This window comes from Dreissena polymorpha, chromosome 9 (genome assembly GCF_020536995.1).
Source record: "Dreissena polymorpha isolate Duluth1 chromosome 9, UMN_Dpol_1.0, whole genome shotgun sequence".
NCBI lineage: Eukaryota > Metazoa > Mollusca > Bivalvia > Myida > Dreissenidae > Dreissena > Dreissena polymorpha.
In genome coordinates this window covers 35,025,638-35,053,603 of record NC_068363.1, presented here as the reverse complement: position 1 = coordinate 35,053,603, position 27,966 = coordinate 35,025,638, and the positions used below count along the sequence as shown (strand labels likewise).

Genomic DNA, 27,966 nt, shown 5'->3' with positions numbered 1-27,966 from the left:
CTAATTTGTTTGTTCGTTGTATAAGTTCGTATATGTTCGTTAGTCGTATTCTTTCGTTCGTTTGTCCGTATGCTAGTTTGTTTTCCTGTTGTTGTTTTTATCACAAACACCACAAGAGTTGGAGAGGCGGGTAGTTGTGTTCGATTACAGTGGATTCGAAGAACACCCTGTCTTACAGTGCCTTACCCATGGGAACCTTCTTGTTATCACTATACATGTTCACGCATCTAATCCAATTTAAGTTGTTGTCAAGATCGATGTCCACAACGAGGTTGACATTACTGTTTCGTGACGAGATATGACTATGTATTTATACATTTATAAGTATACATTATATAAGTCCTGCAGAAATTAAATCGAAAATACATAGAAAAGGTATTTTGTAGTAGAACTAGAATTGTCGTTCTTTACAACAAAATCCAGACTATCAATAGTTGTCTTTCCATTAATTGAATGTCTAACTGTCGTAAATTTAAAACGCATTTGACTTGGTGTACTAGTAACTTATTTCTTAAATTAATTTAATTTCTCTGTTTTGATTTATCAATTTTATGTTATGTTTATAAACACCATACATTGTTCACATGTTTGTTTCATAATTATTTGTAAATCATAGGTTATTTATAATTAGTGGTGTGTATCTTTTTCTTTCAGTTAGTTATTTTACTTTAGGACGAAAATTGACAACAGCAAGAACAACGGCTGATCTCACTCCCATGTTTATAAAACTAAAATGCTTTTAATAGTTACCGTGTCTCTAATTTTGTTTATTATTGCGTTATTTCTGTCAAAAAGACTGTCACCAAAATATGTTAAAATCGATGGTAAACATGTTGTGGTGAGTGGTATTTAACATTTATCCATGGTTTCACATAATTCGGACAATCGTACATTCGAACAAACTTTCGAAATACAGCTCTGGCTATGAATCATAGGCAGGGTTTTACATTCTTGTCAAATTTAAGGGGTCCCTAGGACTCTAGTTAATAATTTTAAAAGGTCCTGTAGATAAAAATGGGGGTCCCAATAAATATGCTGGCTGTGTAAAAGTCAATAAGTTAAAAGTATAGTAATTGATTATTTATGTAAACAATAATCGAGATTTAACACAAATATACAATTAAAGATTGTATTTATTTTTTAAATTTAATCTTGCTTGCCAGATAATAAGCTATCGTAACATCAGTAAGCTTTTCTTTCATAGCAACATAAATAGCTAACATTTACTCAATGTAATCTCAATTCGTGACTTTGCACCTAGCAACAGCAGGTGCACAATAACACGATTGGTGGATAGGTAAAAAACCAAGACAACTCGTACATCCTTCCTAAAAATTACCTACTGCAGTAGTCTTTCAGAGTTTGTTGTTGATATTACTAGAACCAATACGTCAAAATGATTATGCGTCCCATGGGACGCAAATTAACAAATATGACGGATCCTGACTGGAATTTTATGCCTATTTGACGCAGAATATCACGTCCCGTAAAACCCTGCTTAGGTTTATTATTGACTGTTTAGCATGGCTGAAATTGTTGATAACAATTAAATTATCAGGTCATGAATAATACATGAAATCAAAGCGCTGAAGGCACTGGAGATGTTCGCTATTGCATAATTTAAGACGCAATTCATTTTTGAAAATCAATCGCAAGTTTAAAATGAACACACGCCATTCAACTTTATAAAGTGTGTGTCATAGCGCACGGGTCGAATTTGTGTGCACTTTTTATCATCCTTATTATTTCATAGAAATAACAAAGACAAAATAAAAACAACATGCATTTTGGAAGTTCTGAAAGCATAGAAAGTATGATGAAAATGGTTATGCGAACTTAATATAAAGAAAATTTGCAGTCACCATCATATTAAAGGAATAATTTTCTAATATCAAATGACTATCTCACCAAGAATATAAATTCATAATGAAAGTTCCGTGTACAAAATTTTTGATTTTTGACACCATATACAAATTCAAAATATACAATAATCTTCGCATCTTGTATTTGGAGGAATAAAAGTATATAAACATTGCTGTTTATGCTTTACTTGTTACCCGAGCAGTTCACACGGTGTCAACAACGCTAACATAAACATAGGTATAGAGCACTAATGCGCTTTTAGGCGTAGCTGTTTCAGTTTTCATCTTAGTGACTTTTACATAACGCCAACAAACACGCATGAATATTTTTGAATATTTAATAAGCTGATTCGAGATACAACCTTTGAATTTTTGCTAAATCACTGCGTATGTGCTCAATTCAAAGGATGCAGCACTGTTCAGTGTAAGGAATTCCGGACTTCTCTCTGTATGCTCAAACGAAACAAATTGTGGCCCTGTTACAATTACGCGTTACAATCAATCTCGCAGAATTTCACTTTCGCCTCCAAGATGAGTAAACAATCATTAGCTTAATAGTATAGTGTCACGATACGAGAAAATCGTTTAATTATCATACCACAATGTTTGCCGTACTTGGTCAGCACGTCTGGAAATCATTCCTTAATGTGTGGATAGGCTGCCATTATTAACAAGTTTGCTATTTTGAATTCAATTTTGTATCAAAAAGCATTGTTATTAAATGTGGCATTTTCAATTCGCAATGAGATTTGTAATGACCCTCATCATGCGAAAATGGGTCTTATTCCATATTCGCCCATCATATAAATAGCCCACTCAGCTATCCCTGCTTCTGGTAAGGAGAAACATAGCATATTGAGTGATTTTAAAGCGAACAGCATCGCATATGGCCTGACTGCGCAAAAGCACATGTTGGGTTTAACAAACGCTTGCCGAAACGCATAAGACCCATTTTCGCATGACGGCGCTATTGACGTGTGATTTAAATGTGTTGAAAGAAAACTGCGTTTAAATCAAATATAAACATACGATATATTTCGATAGAGAAGAAAGATACTCATAACAAGGCATATGAGGACACATATGAAGTTCTCTCCCGTAGTATATTTTTTTATTTTCTCACACTAATGTGTGGTTTGACAATGCTAACACACATTTCATGCGGTGAATATGCAGCTTACAAGTGAAAAACACAACACAATAGTTTAACTTTTGTTTAATTGTATTTAATTATTTAGAAAAGTAAATTGCTAACTTTATTTCAAAGTCAGCGTATACGCCGACTACATTTTTAAAAGACATTTATTGTTATAAATATATTTAATATAATATATTTAGTTGTTTTCGGTTTTAGCGATTATAATGCATTTTCGAGGTTGCCTATAGTATGCCTGTAGTAATTGATGAACTCATATCCAACTGTCTATGTATTGAGAACTGTGAATATAAACAAGCTAAACCTTCTACTAACCTTCTACTGTTGCGTTGCTAGCACCCGTAAATACAAAAGATCGCCGCTACTCTTTATTCAGAACCAAAGAACGTTTTTAGAAATACCCGCTGTAGTAGCATGAACGAGGTTATGAAACAGGTCATTCGTATTATTATTATAAATTGTTTGTTATATTCGGGTTTAGCGATTATGAAACATTTTTTTTTTGTCTATCGTATCGCTGAAGTTATTGTTGGACTTGTGTTCAACGTTTTATAAATTGAGAATATAAATAAGCGTCAACTTTTTCCCGAATCTCTCAATTTACGACCTGTACTACGTAATTGAGTTGTATGTGAGAGCGTAACCTATTGCGTTGTTATAACCCGTAAACTTTTCTTTGTTTATCGACTGGCGCATCTATTAATAGCCTCATATCATGAATGCCAAAACACCCGCGAAAAAAGAACCACGTGACCAAATAGGACGCTAAACGCAAATACCATGTGACTACGACTTTTATTGTCGCTCTGCAATTCCTTTGAAGCCGGAGCCTTGTGTTTGCTATTACGTAAAGAATTGACCTCTAACTGAAGTAAGCAAAGAAAACGCAGCACCCAATTGACCCATTCCTTCTGTGTGCGAAGGCAGATTGAATTTTACTAATGTATGGTTTGCCCATTATAACACACATTATAATGCGGTAAATATGCGATTAACAAGTAAAAAATACTATAATTATACTTTTGTTTTGAATTAAGTAATTTAGAAACCAAAATTCCAAACCTTATTTCAAAACAGCATGACTACATTTTTAAGAGAATATTCTTGTTATATTTAAATGTTTTTTAACAGTTTCAGCGATAATGAAACATTTTTTATGTTGTCTATCGTATCCCTGTAATAATTGTTGAACTCGCGGTCAACGTATTATTAATTGAGACCTGTGATTATAAACAAGCGTAACCTTATACTAGTCAAAGACCTATCAATATACATAGGTCTTTGTACTAGTGCGTTATTCTCATCCGGACTCCCCTTTGTTTATCGCCAGCAGCAGAGTTATGAATGAGCTGAGCGAAAATACTACGTCACGCAGACGCAGCAGAAAGTGGACTATTTTAATAATTCATAAACAATCTACTCCGCGACACGTACATTACGATCATTGTTTATTGATTCTTTTCTATAAAACACCGTTCGAAAATATTGAATGTAACACGATATTAATATAATGTTTCCATTTGTGAATACACATAATTGGAGAACTCAAACCTCTTGCATAAATTATACAACTCTTTCTTGCGCGGATACGCAATCGGGTATTGGGTTAATCATACCTAGGCCGTATCGACCTGAATTTCACATCAAGCACATTAGACGGTCGCTAAAGCGACCATCTAAAAAACAATGTGCAAATTTGTGAACTGTGTAAATTTTGAACTGTGTAAATTTGAGTGTTTTTTTTTTTACCTTGTTGTCTGAACTTGAATCCTCCGAACTTACATTATATGTTTATTGAAAAACATAAGGTATATTATAAAGCAGGAGAAGGCTCTGGATCATATATTTTTTGCTGGGCAAACCAATTTCAGGAATTAGTTGCATGTCTGGGCAAACAGGCATATGAAGATATTTTCCATGTGTAATGCCTATGCAACAATGTCAGATCTAAATTTGAAGGATGATTTAGCGATCTATATAATAAGTGAGTTGTTATCTATCTATTTTCATTTTATCATATATTTTGTGACCCCCACAAAACAATTAACAATATGAACAACACTTTTTTATTTTTTAATATGCAGCATTTCTGAAATGTATGTATTAAAAATGGAAAAATTCTACATTTGTACAGTTGCTAGTTTTAAACATATCCCTGCAGTTAATGATATTTAAAGCTGAAGGTTAAAATATATTCTGTTTTTCACATTTTAATTATGATATTAATATTTTCCTTTTGCCACTTTCAGATAACAGGAGGCTCCAGTGGTATTGGGAAATCCTTGGCCATACAGGCTGCTCAGCTAGGGGCTAATGTCAGCATTCTTGCCAGAGATAAGGTAATGTCAAGGATGGAAAAGGCAGGGTCCCAGTAGCCAATTTGTCCCCTTAAATTATAAGGATAGGCAATTATGGGCAATCGTTAGTTTCTAACCCTGTAATGCGCACCTTTAAATAAGGGTTAGTCTCTTATTGTGTCCCCGATGAAATTATCTGTATCCTTTGTCTGTCATGTCTGGTAGTGAATCTGCCTGTCCATTTGCACGTCTCTGTTTTTGCCAATTGTCAAAGGTCATTGTTACTTAATTTTTTTTTAATGGAAATGGAAATTACTGAAGATTATTGATATACTTGTCACAAGCCATGCGCAAATTTTTGAAGACCCTGAGTTTTTATCAGAGGTCAAAGAGCAGGTTTAACAAAAAAAATACAAATAAACGTATTATTAAAATTACTTAAGGAGAACATAAGTAATGATAATGGTGAGTGTACGGATTTGGTAATATGTACCCTTTTGTCTGTCTGTAAATCCCTGCCACCAATCCATCTGTCTGTCTATCTGTCTTTCAGTCAGTCCATCCGTCTGCCTTAAACATGGTATACAGTGCTATATATGTACACATTAAAAGTGATATGAGGATAGATATAATAATAAAACTTCATATAATGAATAATGTGACTGTAATATGCATTCTTTTTTTATGCCTTGGTTAAATCATTAGCTGGTTAATGTTAAACAAAATCATCTTTATATTGTTTTGCTAAATGTAAATTGGATTTCATTAAGAAAATACAGAACTTTAGTTAGCTACTTTGTTTACAAAGTAATTACAGTTGAAATTACAGTTTTCCTACTTGTGTCACTTAATTTTCTTTAATCACTCAGTGAGCTACATGACATTCATTATGTTTGACATAGTTATACAGCCTAGCACAATTAAAAGCGATTTTATAATTTAGAATTTTTTATTGTGTTGTTTAATTTCGTTGCAAAATGCTTTTTACATTATCTGGCATATGCAAGTACATTAAAAAATACAACAGGCAGGATGATGTGTGGTTTAGACAATAGCCTTTAATTCCAAAGGACACTGGTTCGATTCCAAATAGAAATAAAAAACATTATTTTCTTTTATTATTTTAATGCTACTATAATGAAGTTGTACAATTGTTGCTGATTAAATTAAGAAACTAAAGGGACGTACTGACACAATTAAGAATGCCTTTATATGTTCCAATTGACAAAAATAGCTTTGAAAAGGCAACATAGTTGCTGAAGTTGTTTTTTAATCCTTTAAAAATACATTTCTTTCATAGTTTCATAGAACACATTTTAAAAGATACATTCATATCAAAAGGGGAAAAAAGCTCCATTTTCATCATGGTATTCATTCTTAACTCTATTGTTACTGCAGCGATATTGTAAACATTGAGTACCCGGTAATGGAAAAAAAAGAATCATTAACCCTTTAAATATTGTCATATTTTGCATATAAAATTTGAATAAGGTTATTAAGGTGGAATTCATTATGCAGTTTTTGACAGCATATGATCTTGTTCAGTTACTTTTATACTCATGGGGCTGGATTTTATACCATTGTGATCAAATAATGGTAAACTCAATATATGCCTATTCTTTTTCCCATGTTTAAATTATATAAAACTCAAGGTATGCACACCTGTTTTCCATACTTTAATAGTGTACTTGATGTGTGTTTTTTTAAGGTGAAGCTAGAAACAGCTAAGACAGAAATACAGGGCTATTTGCAGTCTGGACGTAAGGTGCACTGTGAATCCTGTGACCTCTCTGGAGATTTTGAGAATGTCAGAACCGTAATACAGGAGGTAAAACCTTTAAATGAAGTAGATGATGATCAAACTACCTTAGTTTGCAGTAGCTCAAGGATTTTAAGCAAGTGTAAACGATTTTAATGTCAACATTTTTTTTAGTTTTAACTAATTCATGACTTTGAATGAGGAATGTGAAATAATAATTTATCTTATAATTGCGAAATAAATCTTGTCTTCTTCAATGAAATTCAGAATGATTTCGTTATGCACATACCAACTGTTGAACATGTTTACTTGTTGTCTTTCTGTCGTATGCACAAATCTGAATGGTAAGTGTGGTCTAAAAAATATGTACATGTCTTTCTAACAAAAATGAATTTTCTTTTGTACTGTCAAAAAATTAATTTCAATCTCAACATTCTAAGTGTGTTCATGTTCTGGTACTATTGCTTCTAAATTATTAATCTATTGTTTTATTTGTTAAAGCTTTATTATGAGAAAAAACAAACAAACATATTAACTCACTTTAAATATAACCCATTGCATTATGCTGCCATGTGCTATTATTTATGTATTTTTATGTATAATACAAATTGTAATTTGCCCTCACAATTCTTTGTTGACATATATATAATTTATTTTTCAATTAGTCATATAACTGAATGAATATTATTTTGGGAACTTTGATTGATTTCTGCTGGAAAGTGCTGTAGCATGGCTGAATGTAATATTCTTTTACTTTTTATGCTCCCCAAAAATTTTCGGGGAACATATAGTTGCCAGTTTGTTCTTCCTTTCTTCCGCCACACTTTTCCATCACACTTTTGTTACAGTTTCTCATAGTGCCTTCAATATTTTACTGATCTCTTACATATTTGGCATGTAGGTACCTTGATTGGACCTCTACCTTTTGATGAGGTTTTAGGTCACTGAGGTCAAGGTCAAGGTCACCGAGGCTAATAATAGGTTTTCTTAAGGTCACACTTTGGTTACAGTTTCTCATAGCGAACATAAGGGGAGCATCCATTGTTTTCGACGATACTTGTTTATTTGTGTTTGTAGTAACATTCAATAACCAGAATGCATGGTTATTTTTTTATTAGTTTAAAGCCTTTTTATTTTGTAATAGTGGAATGTTGTAACCAAATAGAATATTCATCTTATTTGCTCTCAAGTGATAATATTCTGAAACAGGTAAGTATGTAACATATTTTCTTTTGACTTAATTTGGCCATTAAGTTGTACTTCTGATATTTTGAGCCACTTTCTAGTAAAACTGGGCTAAATGCTTAGGAAAATAGTGTCAGTAAAGTAAAGCCTGTGAAGTCCACACAGGCTAATCAGCGACACTTTCCGCCTAAAGGGGATATACGCTTAGGAGATACTTCCGTTAGAAGAATAATACTATTTGTCAGAAAGTGTCGTCCTTGATTAGCCTGTTAAAACTACAAAGGCTAATCTAGGAGGATACTTTATGCAAGTTGCGTTTAGCCCAGATTCTCTAGAGCGTGGCTAATATCTTATTCAGGAGTACATTCTGTTACCAGTAGGTATATAATGTATCTACATTTTAATATATACTTTGGAAAAAACCAACATGCTCAATAAGGTGCCATATGTGTGATATATGTGATATTTTTTATGTACAGGCTGAATCAAGGCTGGGTCCAGTGTTCATGCTGGTGAATTCTGCTGGTTCCTCAGTGAGTCGCTCATTTGTTGATCTGAAAGCCAGTGACTTTAAGGTAATTATCAAATTACTGAAGTCAATAGATCACAAATTTTATTTTAGTTGATTTTCTGTTCGTTGAACTGAAAAAAAAAAAGTTTTTGGCAGTCATCACTGTACATGTACACAATCTTTACTACTCAAAATTTGCTAAGGATCACTTTTTATTTTCACATTATCTTCAATTTAATTTAATTTAAATTGTTATTTTGCAGGTTTTGGTATTATAATGTGTGTTTTTGATTTTTAGCCGGATTTTTTTCGAAAAAATCTCGGCTTATAGATTGATGTTGTCGGGCGGGCGGGGGGGGCGGGGGGGCGGGCGGGGGGGCGGGCGGCGTGCTCGAAAATGTTAAAGTTCTTATTTCATGGTATAACTTTGGTATGCTTGGACCTAGAGTCTTCAAACTTGACATGAAGGTTGGCCAGGATTAACAGATGACCACTGGTCATTTCAAGGTCATTCATTTGAAGGTCAAGGTCACTGTGACCTTCAATATAAAAAATGTTAAAGTTGTTATAACTTTGGTATGCTTGGACCTAGAGTCTTGAAACTTGACATGAAGGTTGGCCATAACTAGTTAGTAACCACTGGTCATTTCAAGGTCATTCATTTGAAGGTCAAGGTCACTGTGACCTTGAATGTAAAAATGTTAAAGTTCTTATTTCATGGTATAACTTTGGTATGCTTGGACCTAGAGTCTTCAAACTTGACATGAAGGTTGGCCAGGATTAACAGATGACCACTGGTCATTTCAAGGTCATTCATTTGAAGGTGAAGGTCACTGTGACCTTCAATATAAAAATGTTAAAGTTGTTATAACTTTGGTATGCTTGGACCTAGAGTCTTGAAACTTGACATGAAGGTTGGCCAGAACTAGTAAGTAACCACTGGACATTTCAAGGTCATTCATTTGAAGGTCAAGGTCACTGTGACCTTGAATGTAAAAATGTTAAAGTTGTTATAACTTTGGTATGCTTGGACCTAGAGTCTTGAAACTTGACATGAAGGTTGGCCAGAACTAGTAAGTAACCACTGGACATTTCAAGGTCATTCATTTGAAGGTCAAGGTCACTGTGACCTTGAATGTAAAAATGTTAAAGTTCTTATTTCATGTTATAACTTTGTTATGCTTGTACCTAGAGTCTTCAAACTTGAAATAAAGATTGGCCAGTACTAGAAGATGACCACTGGTCATTTCAATGTCATTCATTTGAAGGTCAAGGTCACTGTGACCTTAAATGTTAAAATTGTTATAACTTTGGTATGCTTGGACATAGAGTCTTCAAACTTGACATGAAGGTTTGCAAGCACACTTAGATGACCACTGGTCATTTCAAGGTCATTCATTCTAAGGTCAAGGTCACTGTGACCTTGAATGTAAAAATGTTAAAGTTCTTATAACTTTGGTAGGTAAAAATGTTAAAGTTCTTATTCCATGTTATAACTTTGGTATGCTTGTACCTAGAGTCTTCAAACTTGACATAAAGGTTGGCCAGTACTAGAAGATCACCACTGCTCATTTCAATGTCATTCATTTGAAGGTCAAGGTCACTGTGACCTTCAATGTTAAAATGTTAAAATTGTTATTACTTTGGTATGCTTGGACCTAGACAAAAACACGAAAGGTACTTTCCTGTCATTTAAATCAAAAATCCGGCTTCAATGCGGTCATCTCCGACCGCGGAACTCTTGTATTTTTTGTATTGAATCTAGCTAGGAATGAACTGCAAATAATTACACATACTTTCAAAAGTGATCCTTAGCAAAGTAGTATATATATAGGAGAACAATAATGGTTCTTGAAATTTGCACTTCATAAAAATATACTTATAGAAAAACGAATATGCTTACTTACGCAGTTCTCTTCACTTTGATCTGAGCAAAGGGCTTTCACTCCAGCTGGCCATTAAATTCTATCTATGGAGCAAGTGTCTGCCTTTTGAAATCACATCTTTATTTTGTGCAGCGCAATGCTCAGGGTTTTACGCATGAACTTGGGTTTCATACTAGTGACTAATAGGAATTTGATGAAATTTACGTTAAAATTTTGCATGCAGATGATTGACTTAAGCTACAATACCAGGATAGGGCTTACATGTATTTAAACATTATAGTTATACATTAATCATTAAATATGTATAATTTAATGAATATCGATAATTTATAGAATAATCAATATAGTTAGATATTTTCGATCAGAATATGATGGAGATGAACTACTACAGTGCAATCAATGCCACAAAAGCAGCTATTCCATCTATGGTGGAGCAACAATGTGGTCGGATAGTGTTCCTATCGAGCCAGGCTGGACAGATAGGCCTGTTTGGCTTCAGTGCATACTCAGGGGCAAAGTTTGCATTGCGGGGCATGGCAGAGGCTCTTCAAATGGAGGTAAAAAGAACAATTGATGTAACAATTTAATTTATGGCTCTCTCTTGTGTAATGTGGGTGAATGCATTCGCTTAAAATGTGGTCCGAGATTAGCCTAATCAGGGACAGCACTTTTAGCTTCTATGCAATTTTTGTTTAAAGATAGTCTCTCCTAAATGAAAATCCATTTTAGACTGAAAGTGTCATCCATTTCAGACTGAAAGTGTCATCCATTTTAGACTGAAAGTGTCATCCATGTCATCCATTTCAGACTGAAAGTGTCATCCATTTCAGACTGAAAGTGTCATCCATTTCAGACTGAAAGTGTCATCCATGTCATCCATTTCATACTGAAAGTGTCATCCATTTCAGACTGAAAGTGTCATCCATTTTAGACTGAAAGTGTCATCCATTTTAGACTGAAAGTGTCATCCATTTTAGACTGAAAGTGTCATCCATTTCAGACTGAAAGTGTCATCCATTTTAGACTGAAAGTGTCAACCATTTCAGACTGAAAGTGTCATCCATTTTAGACTGAAAGTGTCAACCATTTCAGACTGAAAGTGTCATCTATTTTAGACTGAAAGTGTCATCCATTTCAGACTGAAAGTGTCATCCATTTCAGACTGAAAGTGTCATCCATTTCAGACTGAAAGTGTCATCCATTTTAGACTGAAAGTGTCAACCATTTCAGACTGAAAGTGTCATCCATTTTAGACTGAAAGTGTCAACCATTTCAGACTGAAAGTGTCATCCATTTTAGACTGAAAGTGTCATCCATGTCATCCATTTCAGACTGAAAGTGTCATCCATTTCAGACTGAAAGTGTCATCCATTTTAGACTGAAAGTGTCATCCATTTTAGACTGAAAGTGTCAACCATTTCAGACTGAAAGTGTCATCCATTTTAGACTGAAAGTGTCAACCATTTCAGACTGAAAGTGTCATCCATTTTAGACTGAAAGTGTCAACCATTTCAGACTGAAAGTGTCATCCATTTTAGACTGAAAGTGTCATCCATTTCAGACTGAAAGTGTCATCCATTTCAGACTGAAAGTGTCATCCATTTTAGACTGAAAGTGTCATCCATTTTAGACTGAAAGTGTCATCCATTTCAGACTGAAAGTGTCATCCATTTCAGACTGAAAGTGTCATCCATTTTAGACTGAAAGTGTCATCCATTTTAGACTGAAAGTGTCATCCATTTCAGACTGAAAGTGTCATCCATTTCAGACTGAAAGTGTCATCCATGTCATCCATTTCAGACTGAACGTGTCATCCATTTTAGACTGAAAGTGTCATCCATTTCAGACTGAAAGTGTCATCCATTTTAGACTGAAAGTGTCATCCATTTTAGACTGAAAGTATCATCCATTTTAGACTGAAAGTGTCATCCATGTCATCCATTTCAGACTGAAAGTGTCTTCCATTTTAGACTGAAAGTGTCATCCATGTCATCTATTTCAGACTGAAAGTGTCATCCATTTTAGACTGAAAGTGTCATCCATTTCAGACTGAAAGTGTCATCCATTTTAGACTGAAAGTGTCATCCATTTTAGACTGAAAGTGTCATCCATTTTAGACTGAAAGTGTCATCCATTTCAGACTGAAAGTGTCATCCATTTTAGACTGAAAGTGTCATCCATTTTAGACTGAAAGTGTCATCCATTTCAGACTGAAAGTGTCATCCATTTCAGACTGAAAGTGTCATCCATTTCAGACTGAAAGTGTCATCCATTTCAGACTGAAAGTGTCATCCATTTCAGACTGAAAGTGTCATCCATTTTAGACTGAAAGTGTCATCCATTTTAGACAGAAAGTGTCATCCATTTTAGACTGAAAGTGTCATCCATTTTAGACTGAAAGTGTCTTCCATTTTAGACTGAAAGTGTCATCCATTTTAGACTGAAAGTGTCAACCATTGTAGACTGAAAGTGTCATCCATTTTAGACTGAAAGTGTCAACCATTGTAGACTGAAAGTGTCATCCATTTTAGACTGAAAGTGTCTTCCATTTTAGACTGAAAGTGTCATCCATTTTAGACTGAAAGTGTCATCCATTTTAGACTGAAAGTGTCTTCCATTTTAGACTGAAAGTGTCATCCATGTCTTCCATTTTAGACTGAAAGTGTCATCCATTTTAGACTGAAAGTGTCATCCATTGTAGTCTGAAAGTGTCATCCATTTTAGACTGAAAGTGTCATCCATTTTAGACTGAAAGTGTCTTCCATTTTAGACTGAAAGTGTCATCCATTTTTGATGGAAAGTGTCATCCATTTTAGACTGAAAGTGTCATCCATTTTAGACTGAAAGTGTCATCCATTTTAGACTGAAAGTGTCATCCATTTTAGACTGAAAGTGTCATCCATTTTAGACTGAAAGTGTCATCCATTTTAGACTGAAAGTGTCATCCATTTTAGACTGAAGTGTCATCCATTTTAGACTGAAAGTGTCATCCATTTTTGACGGAAAGTGTCATCCATTTGAGACTGAAAGTGTTGTCCCTTTTAGACTGAAATTGTTGTCCCTTTTTGTGGACGTCACAGACTAATCTGCAATAAGCCTCATTTCCAGAAAGCAAGGCTCTTTGAAAGTATATCTTTTTTTAATAAATATTAATTAGTAAAATGCAGAATATAAGAGGAAACTAAAATTCTGGTAAAGTTATCTTTGCATGTATGTCACCACTTCTATATTGTGATGTTATATAAGCATAAAATAGTACAGAATATAGTACTTTCTTGTAGGGTTAGGATCATTTCTAAAATACTTATAAAAAAAGTGTAAGATATGATTTTATTTACATCTGTAATGGTTTTAATATTATTATGCCCCCCTTCGAAGAAGAGGGGGTATATTGTTTTGCACATGTCGGTCCGTCAGTCCGTCCACCGAATGGTTTCTGGATTATAACTCAAGAACGCTTACGCCTAGGATCATGAAACTTCATAGGTACATTGATCAAGACTCGCAGAGGACCCCTATTGATTTTCAGGTCAAAGGTCAAGGTCACGGTGACTCGACACAGTAAAATGGTTTCCGGATGATAACTCAAGAACGCTTAAAGCTAGGATCATGAAACTTCATAGGTACCTTGATCATGATTAATGGTTAAAGGTCAAGGTCACGGTGACTCGAACCAGTAAAACGGTTTCCGGATGATAACTCAAGAACGCTTACATCTAGGATCATGAACCTTTTATCGGTACATTGTTTATTACTCGCAGATGACCCGTATTGATTTTCAGGTCACTAGGTCAAAGGTTAAGGTCACGGTGACCCAACACAGAAATATGTTTTCCGGATGATAACTCAAGAACGCTTACGCCTGGAATCATGAAACTTCATAAGTATATTGATCATGACTCGCAGATGACCCCTATTGATTTTCAGGTTACTAGGTCAAAGGTCACGGTGGCTCGACACAGTAAAATGGTTTCCAGATGATAACTCAAGAACGCTTACGCCTAGGATCAAGAAACTTCATAGGTACATTGATCATGACTCGCAGATGACCCCTATTGATTTCAGGTCACTAGGTCAAAGGTCAAGGTCATGATGACTCGACACAGTTAAATTGTGTCCGGATGATCACTCAAGAAAGCTTACGCCTAGGATCATCAAACTTCATAGGTACATTGATCATGACTGGCAGATTACCCCTATTGATTTTCAGGTCACAAGATCAAAGGTCAAGGTCACAGTGACAAAAAACGTATTCACACAATGGCTTCCACTACAACTGACAGCCCATATTTCATTCATTGTATGTGTGTGTCCAAAAACTTTAACCTTGGTTAACGTTTTAAAAACTGTCAAGGTCACAATGACTCGAAACAGTAAAATGGTTTCTTGATGATAACTCAAGAATAATTAGGTCTAGGATCATGAAACTTCATAGGTACATTGATCATGACTGGCAGATGACCCCTATTGATTTTCAGCTCACTAGATCAAAGGTCAAGGTCACAGTGACAAAAAACGTATTCACACAATGGCTTCCACTACCACTGACAGCCCATATGGGGGCATGCATGTTTTACAAACAGCCCTTGATTTAGATGACATTTAATGAAAATATTCTAATCGTATATGCACTGTTCAATATTTTAAACATGTGTTCATAAATGCAAAGACAGTACAATCATTACACAAAAATGTGTGAGATATTAAGGTAATGAATACCACATTAAAAGCTTTTGACTTTTGACACACATATCTTGGTGTCTAAATGATTTCTGTTAGATTTAGCTTTCTTGTTGAAGCATAAAACGACTTTGTTCTACCTCTTCAAACTTACTTGATATGTATTCCATAAATGCTTGTCTGTGTACTTCCAATAACGTTAAATATCATAATACGTTAAACAATTATTTTAAGTTCTACTACAGTGATTAATTTATAAACATATATTGGCATTATATTGTCAAATAAAAAGATATCCATGTGGGATATACTTTCAACTTATAATTGTTTAATTACATTTTTCCTTGTTAAACATATGTGAAAATGCATTATTCATGAGTAGTGTTCTCTGTAGTGAAGTAGTTAATTGAAATATTCAGATCACTATACTTTTCTTCATTTCATCCAATGTTTCCTGCTTTTGAAAATTGTAAAAAAACTAATAATTATTATAGCAATATCTACTCAAAATACTAAAGATATTTTCCAAAGTTTTCCCTTAGAAGCCAGTTTTTTTTCTTCATTTTGGGAAAGAGCATTGCCTTCCAATTTGGGGGAAAAAAGACAAAAATGAGAAAGGGGAAATTTTTCCCCAAAGTTAACTTGAAATTCCTTTTGAAAAAATTCCTTTTGGGGAAGAGGCCTTTATAAAAAGCCCTGACAGGTTTGTGGATACTTGCCCAGTAAAAAATCTTATCGGTGTAGTTGGTACAAGATGGATGTCTGTTTTCAGATGACGCCCCACAATATACGTGTGACAGTCTCCTTCCCACCCGACACCGATACCCCGGGCTTCCATAGTGAACTCAAGTCAGGAAAGGTCAGGGTTCAATAACTAAGGAAATGCTTGCTCTGGGAAAATGGGGCTTAATGCGTGTGCATAGTGACGTCCCAGATTGGCATGTGAAATCTGCACAGGCTAATTAGGGACAATACTTTCCGCTTGTATGATATTTTTCGTGTAAAGTGAAAATCCATTTTAGTAGGAAAGGGTCGTCCCAGATTAGCCTGTATGGACTGCACAGGTTAATTAAAGAAGAAACTTTACACACATAAGTTTATGGATATCCTGAAACGAGCCTTTTTGGGATCGCCATTGTTATTCAATGACATCTCCTTCTCAAGGGATGGGTGGTTTTTAACACATTTTGCAGGGATGGCCATTTTATGACCCTCTTTCAAAAGTGTTTAAATGTATGATACCGGTCCGCTTCATAGATAGATGTAGATTACAAAGCTAAAAACAGATTTAAACAATGACAACTTGAGAAATATTTTTCTCTGAATCAGCAAAGATCAGTTCTTTGGTATATTTTGTATGTGATATCGTATGGTGATCCTCTACCAAGTTTCTTCAAATCATTCCCCTTGGTTCAATACTTGCCACACCATAAGGGATACATGTTTTTATAGAGTTTAATTGCAGGATAGTGGTACTCTACAAAGATAATTAAATCATGCCCCTTGGGTCACAACTGGCTGTGCTTCAGGGGTCACATGGTTAAAACATACTTAAGTTGTTAATAACTTTCAAAATTTTCTTCCCTAAACCCTTATTGTCTGGTTATTATGTTCCCCCAAATTTTTTGGGGGGAGCATATAGTCGCCGCTTCGTGTGTCCGTCCGTCCGTGCACAATTTTTGTTCGGGCTATTTCGCAGCAATTAATGACTGGAATTCAATGAAACTTTATGGGAAGCTTCACTACCAACAGGAGATGTGCATATTATCAGCTGGTTATGGTCGCATGATTTTTCACAGAGTTATGGCCCTTTGAAATTTTCTATAAACTGTACATATAGTGCAATTCTTGTCCCCCAAACTACTGACTGGAATTCAATGAAGCTTAATGGGAAGCTTAACTACCTTGAGGAGATGCGCATGTTATATGTGGGTTCAGGTTAGATGATTTATTTAGAGAGTTATGGCCCTTTGAAATTTTTAAGTTGCTAAAACATCCATCGTATTATTTTGTCCAAAGTTATGCCCCTCAAGACGTTTTCTTTTATCTGAATACATAGTGCAATATTGTGACAAAAAAAAACCTTTGGGGAGCATCACCCGTCTCCGACGGTTTCTTGTTAATATTTGGTGTTGAACCTGGTATTGTGGTCCTCTGCACAGTTTGTTCAAATCATGGACCTGGGGTCCAAACAGGCCAAGAATGTGGGGTCAGATAATATGTATCGACTTTTATAGTGAAATGATTCTTTGAAACTCCAATCCAAAAAGGAGGTATATTTGGCATGGTGCTCAACTAAGTTAGTTCAAATGATCACCCTGGGGACAAAATTAGCCATGTCTGGGGGTATAGGGTGAAAAGTTGTATTATATTAAATTAAATAATATTTCTTTCTGTGTAACCTTATATCGCACTGCTTCGATATTTGGTATATGACATCAGATTGTGATCATTAACACAGATTTTAGTAATCACAGCTTTGGTTCTTGGCCACATCCAATTGCACAGGTGAGAGCTTTAGGACCTTCTTGGCCCTCTTGTTTAACTATTTTGGTAATATATGACATGTACCTGTGAAATGGGGATTTCAGAATAAATTTACTTTAAATGTGGAGAAAGTTGTATGTTTGATTAATATAAGTTTATTGTTAATAATAAATATATAAAATAGAAAACCCTGTACAAAAACATTGTTAACTGAGCTCTATTTCCATCATACCACCAAGACCATACTGCCTTCTTATCATGTGATTATCATTGCATTTTAACTTCTCACATAAAGGTGCTCTTAAGCATAAAATATATTAATGTAAAATTTTAAAAGTTTATTGAACAGCCATGGTAAGAAATTGTTCAGAAATAAAATAATATCAAGTATGCAGTGAACAATACTCATGTTTATAATGTTTGAAATAAGTTTGCAGTGAAAAACACTCATGATTATACTGTTTGCATTAAGTATGCAGTGAAAAATGGTCATGGTTATACTTTTTGCATTAAGTATGCAGAGAACAATGGTCAGTGAACAACAGTCATGGTTATAATTTTTGCATTAAGTATGCAGTGAACAATGGTCATGGTTATACTTTTTGCATTAAGTAGGCAATGGACAATGGTCATGGTTATACTTTTTGCATTAAGTATGCAATGAACAACGGTCATGGTTATGCTTTTTGCATTAAGTATGCAATGAACAACGGTCATGGTTATACTTTTTGCATTAAGTATGCAATGAACAATGGTCATGGTTATACTTTTTGCATTAAGTGTGCAGTGAACAACTGTCATTGTTATACTTTTTGCATTAAGTATTCAGTGAACAACCTGTTTTGTTAAACCTTTTCTGCCTTAATTTGATTTCATAGCAACACAACACAATACGGTCTTCTCTTAGTATGGACTGTTTTTATTTCCCCTTAAAATTTTCGGGGAATAAATAGTTGCCAGTTTGACCTTCCTTACTTCCTTCTGTCACAATTTTGTTACAGTTTCTCATAACGCTTTCAATATTTTACCGATGTCTTACATATTTGGCATGTAGGTACCCTGCATGTACCTCTACCTTTTGATGAGGTTTGAGGTCACTGGGGTTAAGGTCACTGAGGCTAATAATAGATTTTCCGTCACACTTTTGTTACAGTTTCTCATAGCACCTTCAATATTTTACTGATCTCTTACATATTTGGCATGTACCTTGCATGGACCTCTACATTTTGATGAGGTTTGAGGTCACTGGGGTCAAGGTCAAGGTCACCGAGGCTAATAATAGATTTTCCGTCACACTTTTGTTACAGTTTCTCATAGCGCCATTAATATTTTACCGATCTCTTACATATTTGGCATTAAGGTACCTTGCATGGACCTCAACCTTTTGATGAGGTCACTGGGATCAAGGTAAAGGTCATCGAGGCTAACAATAAATTTTCTCAAGGTCAAACGGAGGGAGCATCCATGGTTTTCAACAATTCTTGTTTAGCAAAGTAAATTAATTTTTGTAAAATTCCCATGCATCTAATTGCTTGTTTGACTGTTTCAGCCTAAGGAGACAATAATGATTTCTGAAACAGCTGGCTTATTCAAGGCAGAGGATGTGGCAAAAACGATACTCAGCGATTCTTTGGTATGATGTAATTGTTTTTGGAAGTATGGATTTGTTTTTAGCAACATTATTCAGTAAGTTCTTTTTATTAGCTTGGCTGTTTTTGGAGAAAACCCGAGGCATTGTCATAGCCAGCTCGTCGTCCGCCGGCGTCGTGCTAAAACCTTTACATTGGCTCTTAAATCAAAGTGCTTCCACCTACAACTGTGAAACTTTATATGTAGATGCACCTTGATGAGTTCTACACGCCACATCCATTCTGGGGTCACTAGGTTAAAAGTCAAGTTCACTGTGACCTCTAAAAAAATAAATTCTGACTAGCTTTCATGCATTCAAAACTGCACCCGCAGCTGAGCATTGGCACCCGTTATGCGGTGCTTTTGTTATCTACATATTAATATTATCAAATCAGCTGCCGTCCATTAAACCACCCGACATTTCAAGATATGACAGTATTACCGTATGTGGGTGCATCCAATGTATTTGGTAATGGACCATCCGAGTTTTTAGCTCACCTGTCACAAAGTGACATAGTGAGCTTATGTGACCATGTGATGTCCGGCATCCGTTGTGTGCGCGTGCGTGCCTCTGTCAACAATTTTTTGTGTGTATATAGTAGAGGTCACAGTTTTCATCCAATCTTAATGAAGTTTGGTCAGAATGTTTATCTTGATGAAATCTGGGTCCGGATTGTATTTGGGTCATCTGGGGTCAAAAACTAGGTCACTAGCTCAAATAATAGAAAAACCTTGTGTAGACAATAGAGGTCACAGTTTTCATACAATCTTTATGAAATTTGGTCAGAATGTTTATTTTGATGAAATCTGGGTTGGGAATGAATTTGGGTCATATGGGGTCGAAAACTAGGTCACTAGGTCAAATAATAGAAAAACCTTGTGTAGACAATAGAGGTCACAGTTTTCATCCAATCTTCATGAAATTTGTTCAGAATGTTTATCTTGGTGAAATCTGGGTTGGGATTGTATTAGGGTCATCTGGGATCAGAAACTAGGTCGCTAGGTCAAATAATAGAATAGACAAAAGGATCACAGTTTTCATCAGATCTTAATGAAATATGGTCAGAATGTTTGTCTTGTTAAAGTCTGGGTTGGGATCGAGTTTGGGGCATCTGGGGTCGAAAACTAGGTCAAAGTTTTAAAAACTTTTGGAAACAGTAGAGGTCACAGTTTTGATCCAAACTTAATAAAATGTGGCCAGAATGTTAATCTTGATGAAATCTGAGTTGGGATTGTATCGGAGTCATCTGTGGTCAAAAACTATTTCACTAGGTCAAATCATAGAAAGACCGTGTGTAGACTATAGAGGTCATAGTTTTCATCTGATCTTAATGAAATGTGGTCAGAATATTAATTTTGATAATATCTGATTTTGGATCGTATATGGGTCATCTGGGTTCAAAAATTAGGTCACTGAGCCAATTCTAGTGAAACCTTGTGTAGATGAAAGAGGTCACAGTTTTAATCACATCTTAATGAAATTTTGTCAGAATGTATTAATTGATGATTGTATATGGGTCTGATAGAATTTAAGGTGATGTAGAAGGTAAGTCAGGTGAGCGATTCAGGGTCATCATGGCCCTCTTGTTTCAAACAATTTCGGATCTACTTTTGAACGTTTCCTTTACCCAAAATTGATAAAATTAAGATGATGTAGAGCTTTATTGCCTCAACCAAATTATGCTTTAAATAAACTATATATTCTCAGTGGAAGTTTTAGTGGAGAAATATTTTATGGCAGCTAAAGTGAAACGCCATTTAATGTCATAAATGCTCTCTTTTCATGCCCCTGGTAGGGTGGAATATAGCATTTGAACTGTCTGTCGGTCTGTCCGTCCGTCCGAAAACTTTACCATTGCCCATAACTTTTGCAATATTGAAGATACATGTAGCAACTTGATATTTGGCATGCATGTGTATCTCATGGAGCTGCACATTTTGAGTGGTGAAAGGTCAAGGTCATCCTTTAAGGTCAAAGGTAAAAAAAAATAAAAATCAAAGCGACGCAGTAGGGGGCATTGTGTTTCTGACAAACACATTTCTTGTTTAGACTTACACTTAACATGCTTTATGGCAATAACTAAATGAATATAATAGGTATAGAATAAAATTCTCCTTTTACAGCAATATATACAAAACTGTAGTTTATTTGTACAATACTTTTTCTTGTACACATCTGGCATACTTACTTTGGGCTTATCCAATATGGTTTATCAACTGTGTGCTCATCCAAATATATCACTGACTTTTTTGTCATGTCTGTTGATTCGCATAATAATATTAATATGTATCTTGCCACTAGACTGTTGCAAATAATATTTTGTCATGAAATAGTAATTGTTGTTTGTTGTGTTTGATTTGATTTATTTAATGATGAATCAAACAACAGTGAAATACTAGTTTTATATTACTGATATTCTTCTATTCTTTACTATTTTGCATTAAAAGAAATATTAAATATGCAAGTGTTTTCATAGTGCAATATCATTGAAATTCTTAGAAAGTTCCTACAAATATGAGCCGTGCTCTGGGTAAACAGGGCTCTAATAATGCATGTGCTTACAGATCAGCCTGTGCAGTCTGCACTGGCTAATCAGGGATGACACTTTCCTCCTTAACTGGATGTTTGCTTCGAAAAGACTTCCGTAAAACAAAAATACCATATACAGAACGTGGCGTCTCATCAGGATCCAAACTTTTTGCTTTTCTGATAGTATTCTTTAAAAAAAATCAAAGAAAATGCTAATTTTATAAATTCAACTGACAACATTTTTGCAGACAACAAATTTCCCAGCATGCAAAGGGTTAAGCCCTGTTTTCGCAGAGCAAGGCTCATACCTATTTATGTCTTCAGAAAGGCAAGTTCCTGAGCTACGTGGGTCTCGATGGCTGGATGCTGGCCACAATGACCTCTGGAATGTCTGCAGCCACATCTGCACTGGAGGTGGTAACGCAGGTAACCAGAGTCATAGGTCAAAGTGTCATGTTGTGCTGCAAATGTTTGAAATAGTATATATATTACGTTTTTCTATGCACTGGAGGTCATTGGCCACGGTATTTTTTGTTGCATTTACAGTATTCAACATAGTCAAGCACTTAATTTTCAGTATGTTGAAATGTCTCAATTATATATGTTATGAATTAAACAACGTTTAAAATCATAGTTTTTTATGAAATGAACATAAATAGGAGTCTATCTTTTCTTCAGTTTTTCCTCTTGGGGCTACTGAGAGTGATAGGACTGTTCTACTTGTCCAGTTTTGACCGGATTGTCTTACAATGCAAGAAGGAGAGAGATGCAGAGAAGCCAAAATCATCCTAGTTGGTGACCTTGCTCATTTATTTAAAACAAGAACAAAGCAGTTTTGTGCCTTTTGTGGTATCCACTCAAGAACTTTATAACAAACTAAAGGTACAAGAGAATGTTAAGTTCAGAACAAATTTATATTTATGGTCAGTTTGTCCTTACAAGAAAATACAAGTACAAGTTATGTGACTACGAAATAAATAATCAAAGAGGTCGTGCTTTGCAATTATACTTCTTTAAAAATTGCATTGAAACTTAAATTTGTTATATGATGTTTAATTAGATAGGGCCCTGAGTCTGTAGCCAGCAACCCCTTCTTTGACCAAATAATCATCGCAGAAATTTTGCTCTGACAACCTCAATGAGCTTTTATGTCACAAATTGTCTAAAAATATTTCTTAAAAGTCTTGAAATAATTTGGCAAGTCATGGTTATATTTGTGTCTGCAATGTTATTGCTAACGTTCATTTATATTAATTAAGTTGTGAATGTGTACATTAAAAATTGTTAGTTCATTTTATGGCGTAATTATTATTTTTACGCCCATTACTTGAGTTATACGCCCATTACTTGAGTGATATTGCTTTGCTATTTGTTAGTCCATTTGGTGTGTGAAAACCTTGTTCACGCAAACAATTACGCTAAGGATCTAAAACCTAGGTGGGCGACTTTGGGTTCAGGTTGCTAAAGGTCAAGTTCAAGCTGAAAGTGATCATACCATTAGACAATAATGTCTTATACTGTCAAGAAAAATAATTATGAAACTTTTGAGTCCTTCTTTATAACTTGATATGTGGATTTGCAGGACTTGCAAGTAAGTAGGTTCTTGTTAATGTGGCGGTCTTTGGTTCATAGCCTCATAGTCATAGGTCAAGGTCAAAGTCAACAAAACATAAGCGGAGTCAGCCTCCAATACTTATAACACTTAGCCACGTACCATACTGGGAAATCTGGGCTCAATGTAAGTGCGTAAAGAGTCCTTTCAGATAAGCCAGTGAAGTCTGCATGACACTTAACCGCTTTACTTGAACTTTTTGTTTAAAGGAAGTCTCCTGTTAATCCAGTTTAGGTGGATAGGGCCGTCCTTTATAAGCTCGTGCAGTCTGCAGAGTCTAATCTGCGACAACATTTTACGCTGAGCCTCATGCATTAAGCCCAGTTTTATAAGGACGAGGCGTACACTTATTATAGAAGTATGAGTTATAATGGCAGCTTACCCAATTTATGACTCTAGGATCAAGGATGGAGACTAGACATATTAAAAGTTTAAAACATAAGTCAAACTTTTTCTGGGCAAAATATTTACAGCCCTGGAACCTAGGGATTTTAAACTTACTATTTTAGTCCTGGCCACTTGATTTTAGCTTAAGAGAACATGCCAGGTTTACAAAATTTTTTGCTTGTGGTAAAAGTTTGCTGATTTTTTTTCTTTCATTACTGAACTCTAGTTGGATAAAGATTATTTTTGTTCTATTGAAAGATTTAGAGAAAAAAATTGTGATAATTTATGTCCATTCTAAATTTAATTATTGAGTAACGAAAACATATCTGTTGTGAGGATGGCCAAACATTGACATTTGATACATATTTTAATCAATGGGTGAATTTATATTTCAAGCTTTCAATTAAGTGTTTTATGGATATACTATGTTTGCATGAATGGATCACTTTCTTGTATTGCAATGTTTTATATATTTTACAAAAGCATTAACATATTGACATTATCTTAATATGTTTTAACAACATTGGGAAATAGAATGCTAGAACATGTTTATGTATTTAATTAAAGTTTTTAAAATTTTAAAATAACATATGTGAACCTGAGTTTATTTTCTTGATTTAGTAAGTTCAAGTCAGACAAAGAAGAGCAACTCCATGTTGTTTGATCATTTTCCTTGCATAAAATAATGCCTGCAATAAAAACTGTTGGTTTATTATCGATAATCTATTTGAGAATTGTTCGAGTCATTAGAAGTTGAGTGATTGATGTATAAAGACGAATCATTTGTAAAATACTAATGAGTTTATTTGAAATAACGTTATACATATTCTAAACTATCTGTTAATTGTGCTTAAATATGAAATAAATAGTTTTGGTAAAGAAACATCAATACTCAAAATCAGCGAATATTTTGCAAAATAAAATAAATTTAAGCCATCAATTTTCTTATAGCAAAAGCCAAAATTTCAATGCTAGATGTGGTATGGTAACATAGATTTCACAAGATACAAAATACTCGTTTTTAATTTTTTGTGGCACAATATATTTCATTTTAATTTCCCGCAATACTATCCATTCATACGACATACGAACAATAACTTAGTAACTGAACATGTGTTGAAAAGTTTGTCCTGCAAAAAACTAAAAAGAGAATTTTGTTATCCTCCGCCATAGGCGGAGGGATATTGTTTTTGCGTTTCCCGTTCGTCCGTTTTTTGTCAGTCTTTCCGTCCGTCCGGCACTTTTGTGTCCTAAGCCATATCTTGGAAGTGCTTTGGCAGATTTCAATGAAACTTGGCATGAGTATATATATGGATAAGAGGATGATGCATGCCTAATGGCATTGTACACCATATGTTAATAACAGAGTAATGGCCCTTTGTATCTTGAAAAAATGCTTTTTTGTGTCCAGAGCCATATCTTGGAAGTGCTTTGGCGGATTTCATTGAAACTTGGTATGAGTATATATATGGACCAGAGAATGATGCACGCCAAATGGCATTGTACACCATTGGTTAATAAAGGAGTTATGACCCTTTGTATCTTGAAAAAATGCTTTTTTGAGTGTCAAATATAACACTTTTGTGTCCAGAAGCATATTTGGCGGGGGATATCAATTCAAAGAATGTGCTTGTTTGTTGTTATATCTATGTTACCAGACCACACCTAGCGTTGAAAGTTTGTTTGTGCTATATGTAACATTGACTTTTTTATGTTAACTTTATTTTCTCAATATTGTACGAAACAGTTGTTCATTTGTAGGGTTTATTGGCTTTAACAATCCTACAAAATGTCTCAAAGAGTTCTGTCAAGTGATAAGAGGGTGCATTTTTTGGAAAAGATGACGTCAGGACCCTTTTTCACCCTCCCATTCTAAGATCTATGAATTTCAAATAGACTTAGGCGCATTTAATTTATTTGCGCGTGTTTTATTATTCTTAGGATAAGTAATAATTTAATAAAGGTGTATTAAACGATGTATATTTACAATTTACATCTTTCAGTGACCAATAGTGTTTCAATAATAGTCAGCATTCACAGTTTGTCAGTTTTGTAACAAAGAAATTGCTTATGGAAATTTTCGTGTGTTCGAAGATCTATAATGTTTCTTGAAAGCTCTTTAATTTTCTAAACCAATATTTCGGTATTAATTTTTTTTTAAAAAGTGTAAATATTAGATTGAACTATAAAACAGGAAACAATATATTGATTTTGCCTTCACTTATTACTGATAAATAATATAAGCAAGACAATACACATTTTGAATACACATCTGCGATAGAGGCGCATTCTTTTCAAGTGAGGCCATGTCCCCAGTGTGGACTTAGAGTGTTTGCTGGTATGCCTGTGACACCACATGCTGCTAATGTGTAGATAAGATTATCACAATAAGATGACGCGCATCACTTTATCACGTGACTGAAATTTTGTCGTCGGGCCATGAAAACCCGATAACGCCAAACTTTGTTTCTTGATGGATCTTTTGTTTGTTATGCATGTGTTCGGTCACATAAGGACCAATTTGTCTTTCTTGTTTCCACAAGACTGACACAGAATAGTCACTTTGTTTTTATTAATTTCAAGTGAAAAAGCATTTTACAATAACACAATGTGATAATAAATTTTTGTTAATAAAATCTTCGTAACCGTCAAATAATCGTTGAAAACGAAATGCCTTATTGACATGTTCCTCTGTGTTGGTATTCCACATTAATTGATGTATCCATTTTTTTAATAACTGAGCTTTGTTTGGTCTGTTGGGTGAGCGATAAAAGATAAAATGAAAATCGTACGGTGGAAAGTATGCTACAGTATTCAACGTTATTATTAAAATAAAAGAACAAGATTTGATGCAAAGCATCAAAGGGCGTCGGGAATTTCATTGTAAAAGGCACTCAATGAAGTTACATGGAAGATTTTGTTTCTACTGTAAATATTAATATATTGGCCGATTATTTTAAACAAAATAGAAAAAGATACTGGTATAACCATTATCTATGATTTTGTGTTATAACTCCCAAATAACCATTATCTATGATGTTGTGTTATAACACCCAAATGACCATTATCTATGATTTTGTGTTTTAAACCCCAAATATTTCACAGTTCATTTTATTAACATTGGTTTTCTTTTTGTTTTGATGACATCCGTGTGCAGTTTTCATTAATGGAACTGAACTGTGTAGGTTTAAAAAAATCTTCATCTTGTAAGCGTAATTTCATATTTTTCTCAACTTCAAGGGGAGATGATTCTGAACTTATTCTTACGTTGCTCATTTACGATAGAGGTTGAATACTCATTGATATGAAAACACTGTAAAAGTTTTAATGTGTTTACGAACCCCCCCCCCCACCCTCTCACACATATATTTCATGGGCATAATAAAAACAAAAAATGGTTGCAATAAGCATTTTATTTAAACTAAAATGCCTACATCAAAACAAAAAGTTAACTTATAACACAAATAAAATAATTTGATTCTTCTGGGGCTCGAACCTTGGGCCTCTCCTATGTGAAGCGAGCGTGTAACTACTACACTACGGAACCGCCTGAAAAATCACCTAACTAAGATATTAATAAGCTATTAATAGTCGGTTTAAATATTAACCCGGAAGTTTTAACGCTGGTGGATAGTGAGCGGGATTAAAGGTCCATACCAAAGGGTCCATACCACTGGCAAGATACGGGTCAGGCCTGCGGCCTTCTATATGTGGTTCTTAAAAAACCTTTAGGAGGACTTGAAAGTAATGAGACTGAGGTGCTGTGATGGTGCTCCTCATTGATAAGCAGATGCTTCCTTTATCAAGACTCATTATTACAATTAATAATACGTGTCGCGCTTCGCGTTCTAGAGTGACTTTATTCGTAACTAGGTGGTTGCTAGGAGAGTGGAACAAAGAAGGTTTCTATGTGATTACGACCCGCCACCCTCTCACTAATATATTTCATGGGCATAATAAAAACAAACAAGGGCTGTTTGTAAAC

General features: G+C 34.7%; 1 protein-coding gene and 1 long non-coding RNA gene across 2 annotated transcripts in view; one reads left to right on the top strand and one right to left on the bottom strand.

Annotated features, from left to right (window-relative positions):
• The first annotated feature begins 657 nt into the window (after positions 1-657).
• Positions 658-23,272, top strand: LOC127845863 (3-ketodihydrosphingosine reductase-like). The gene is made up of 9 exons (XM_052377034.1): positions 658-838; positions 5,268-5,357; positions 7,024-7,143; positions 8,739-8,834; positions 11,022-11,213; positions 16,109-16,195; positions 19,373-19,456; positions 22,307-22,408; positions 22,661-23,272. Exons 1-9 carry the CDS (start codon positions 734-736, stop codon positions 22,772-22,774), a joined length of 990 nt encoding a protein of 329 aa, XP_052232994.1. The 5' UTR covers positions 658-733; the 3' UTR covers positions 22,775-23,272.
• LOC127845864 (uncharacterized) overlaps positions 22,309-27,966 on the bottom strand; it is a 34,983-nt gene continuing 29,325 nt past the window's right edge. Inside the window, exon 13 of the long non-coding RNA XR_008033441.1 lies at positions 22,309-22,443. This is a non-coding gene — a long non-coding RNA (uncharacterized LOC127845864). The remainder of the gene's footprint in view (positions 22,444-27,966) is intronic.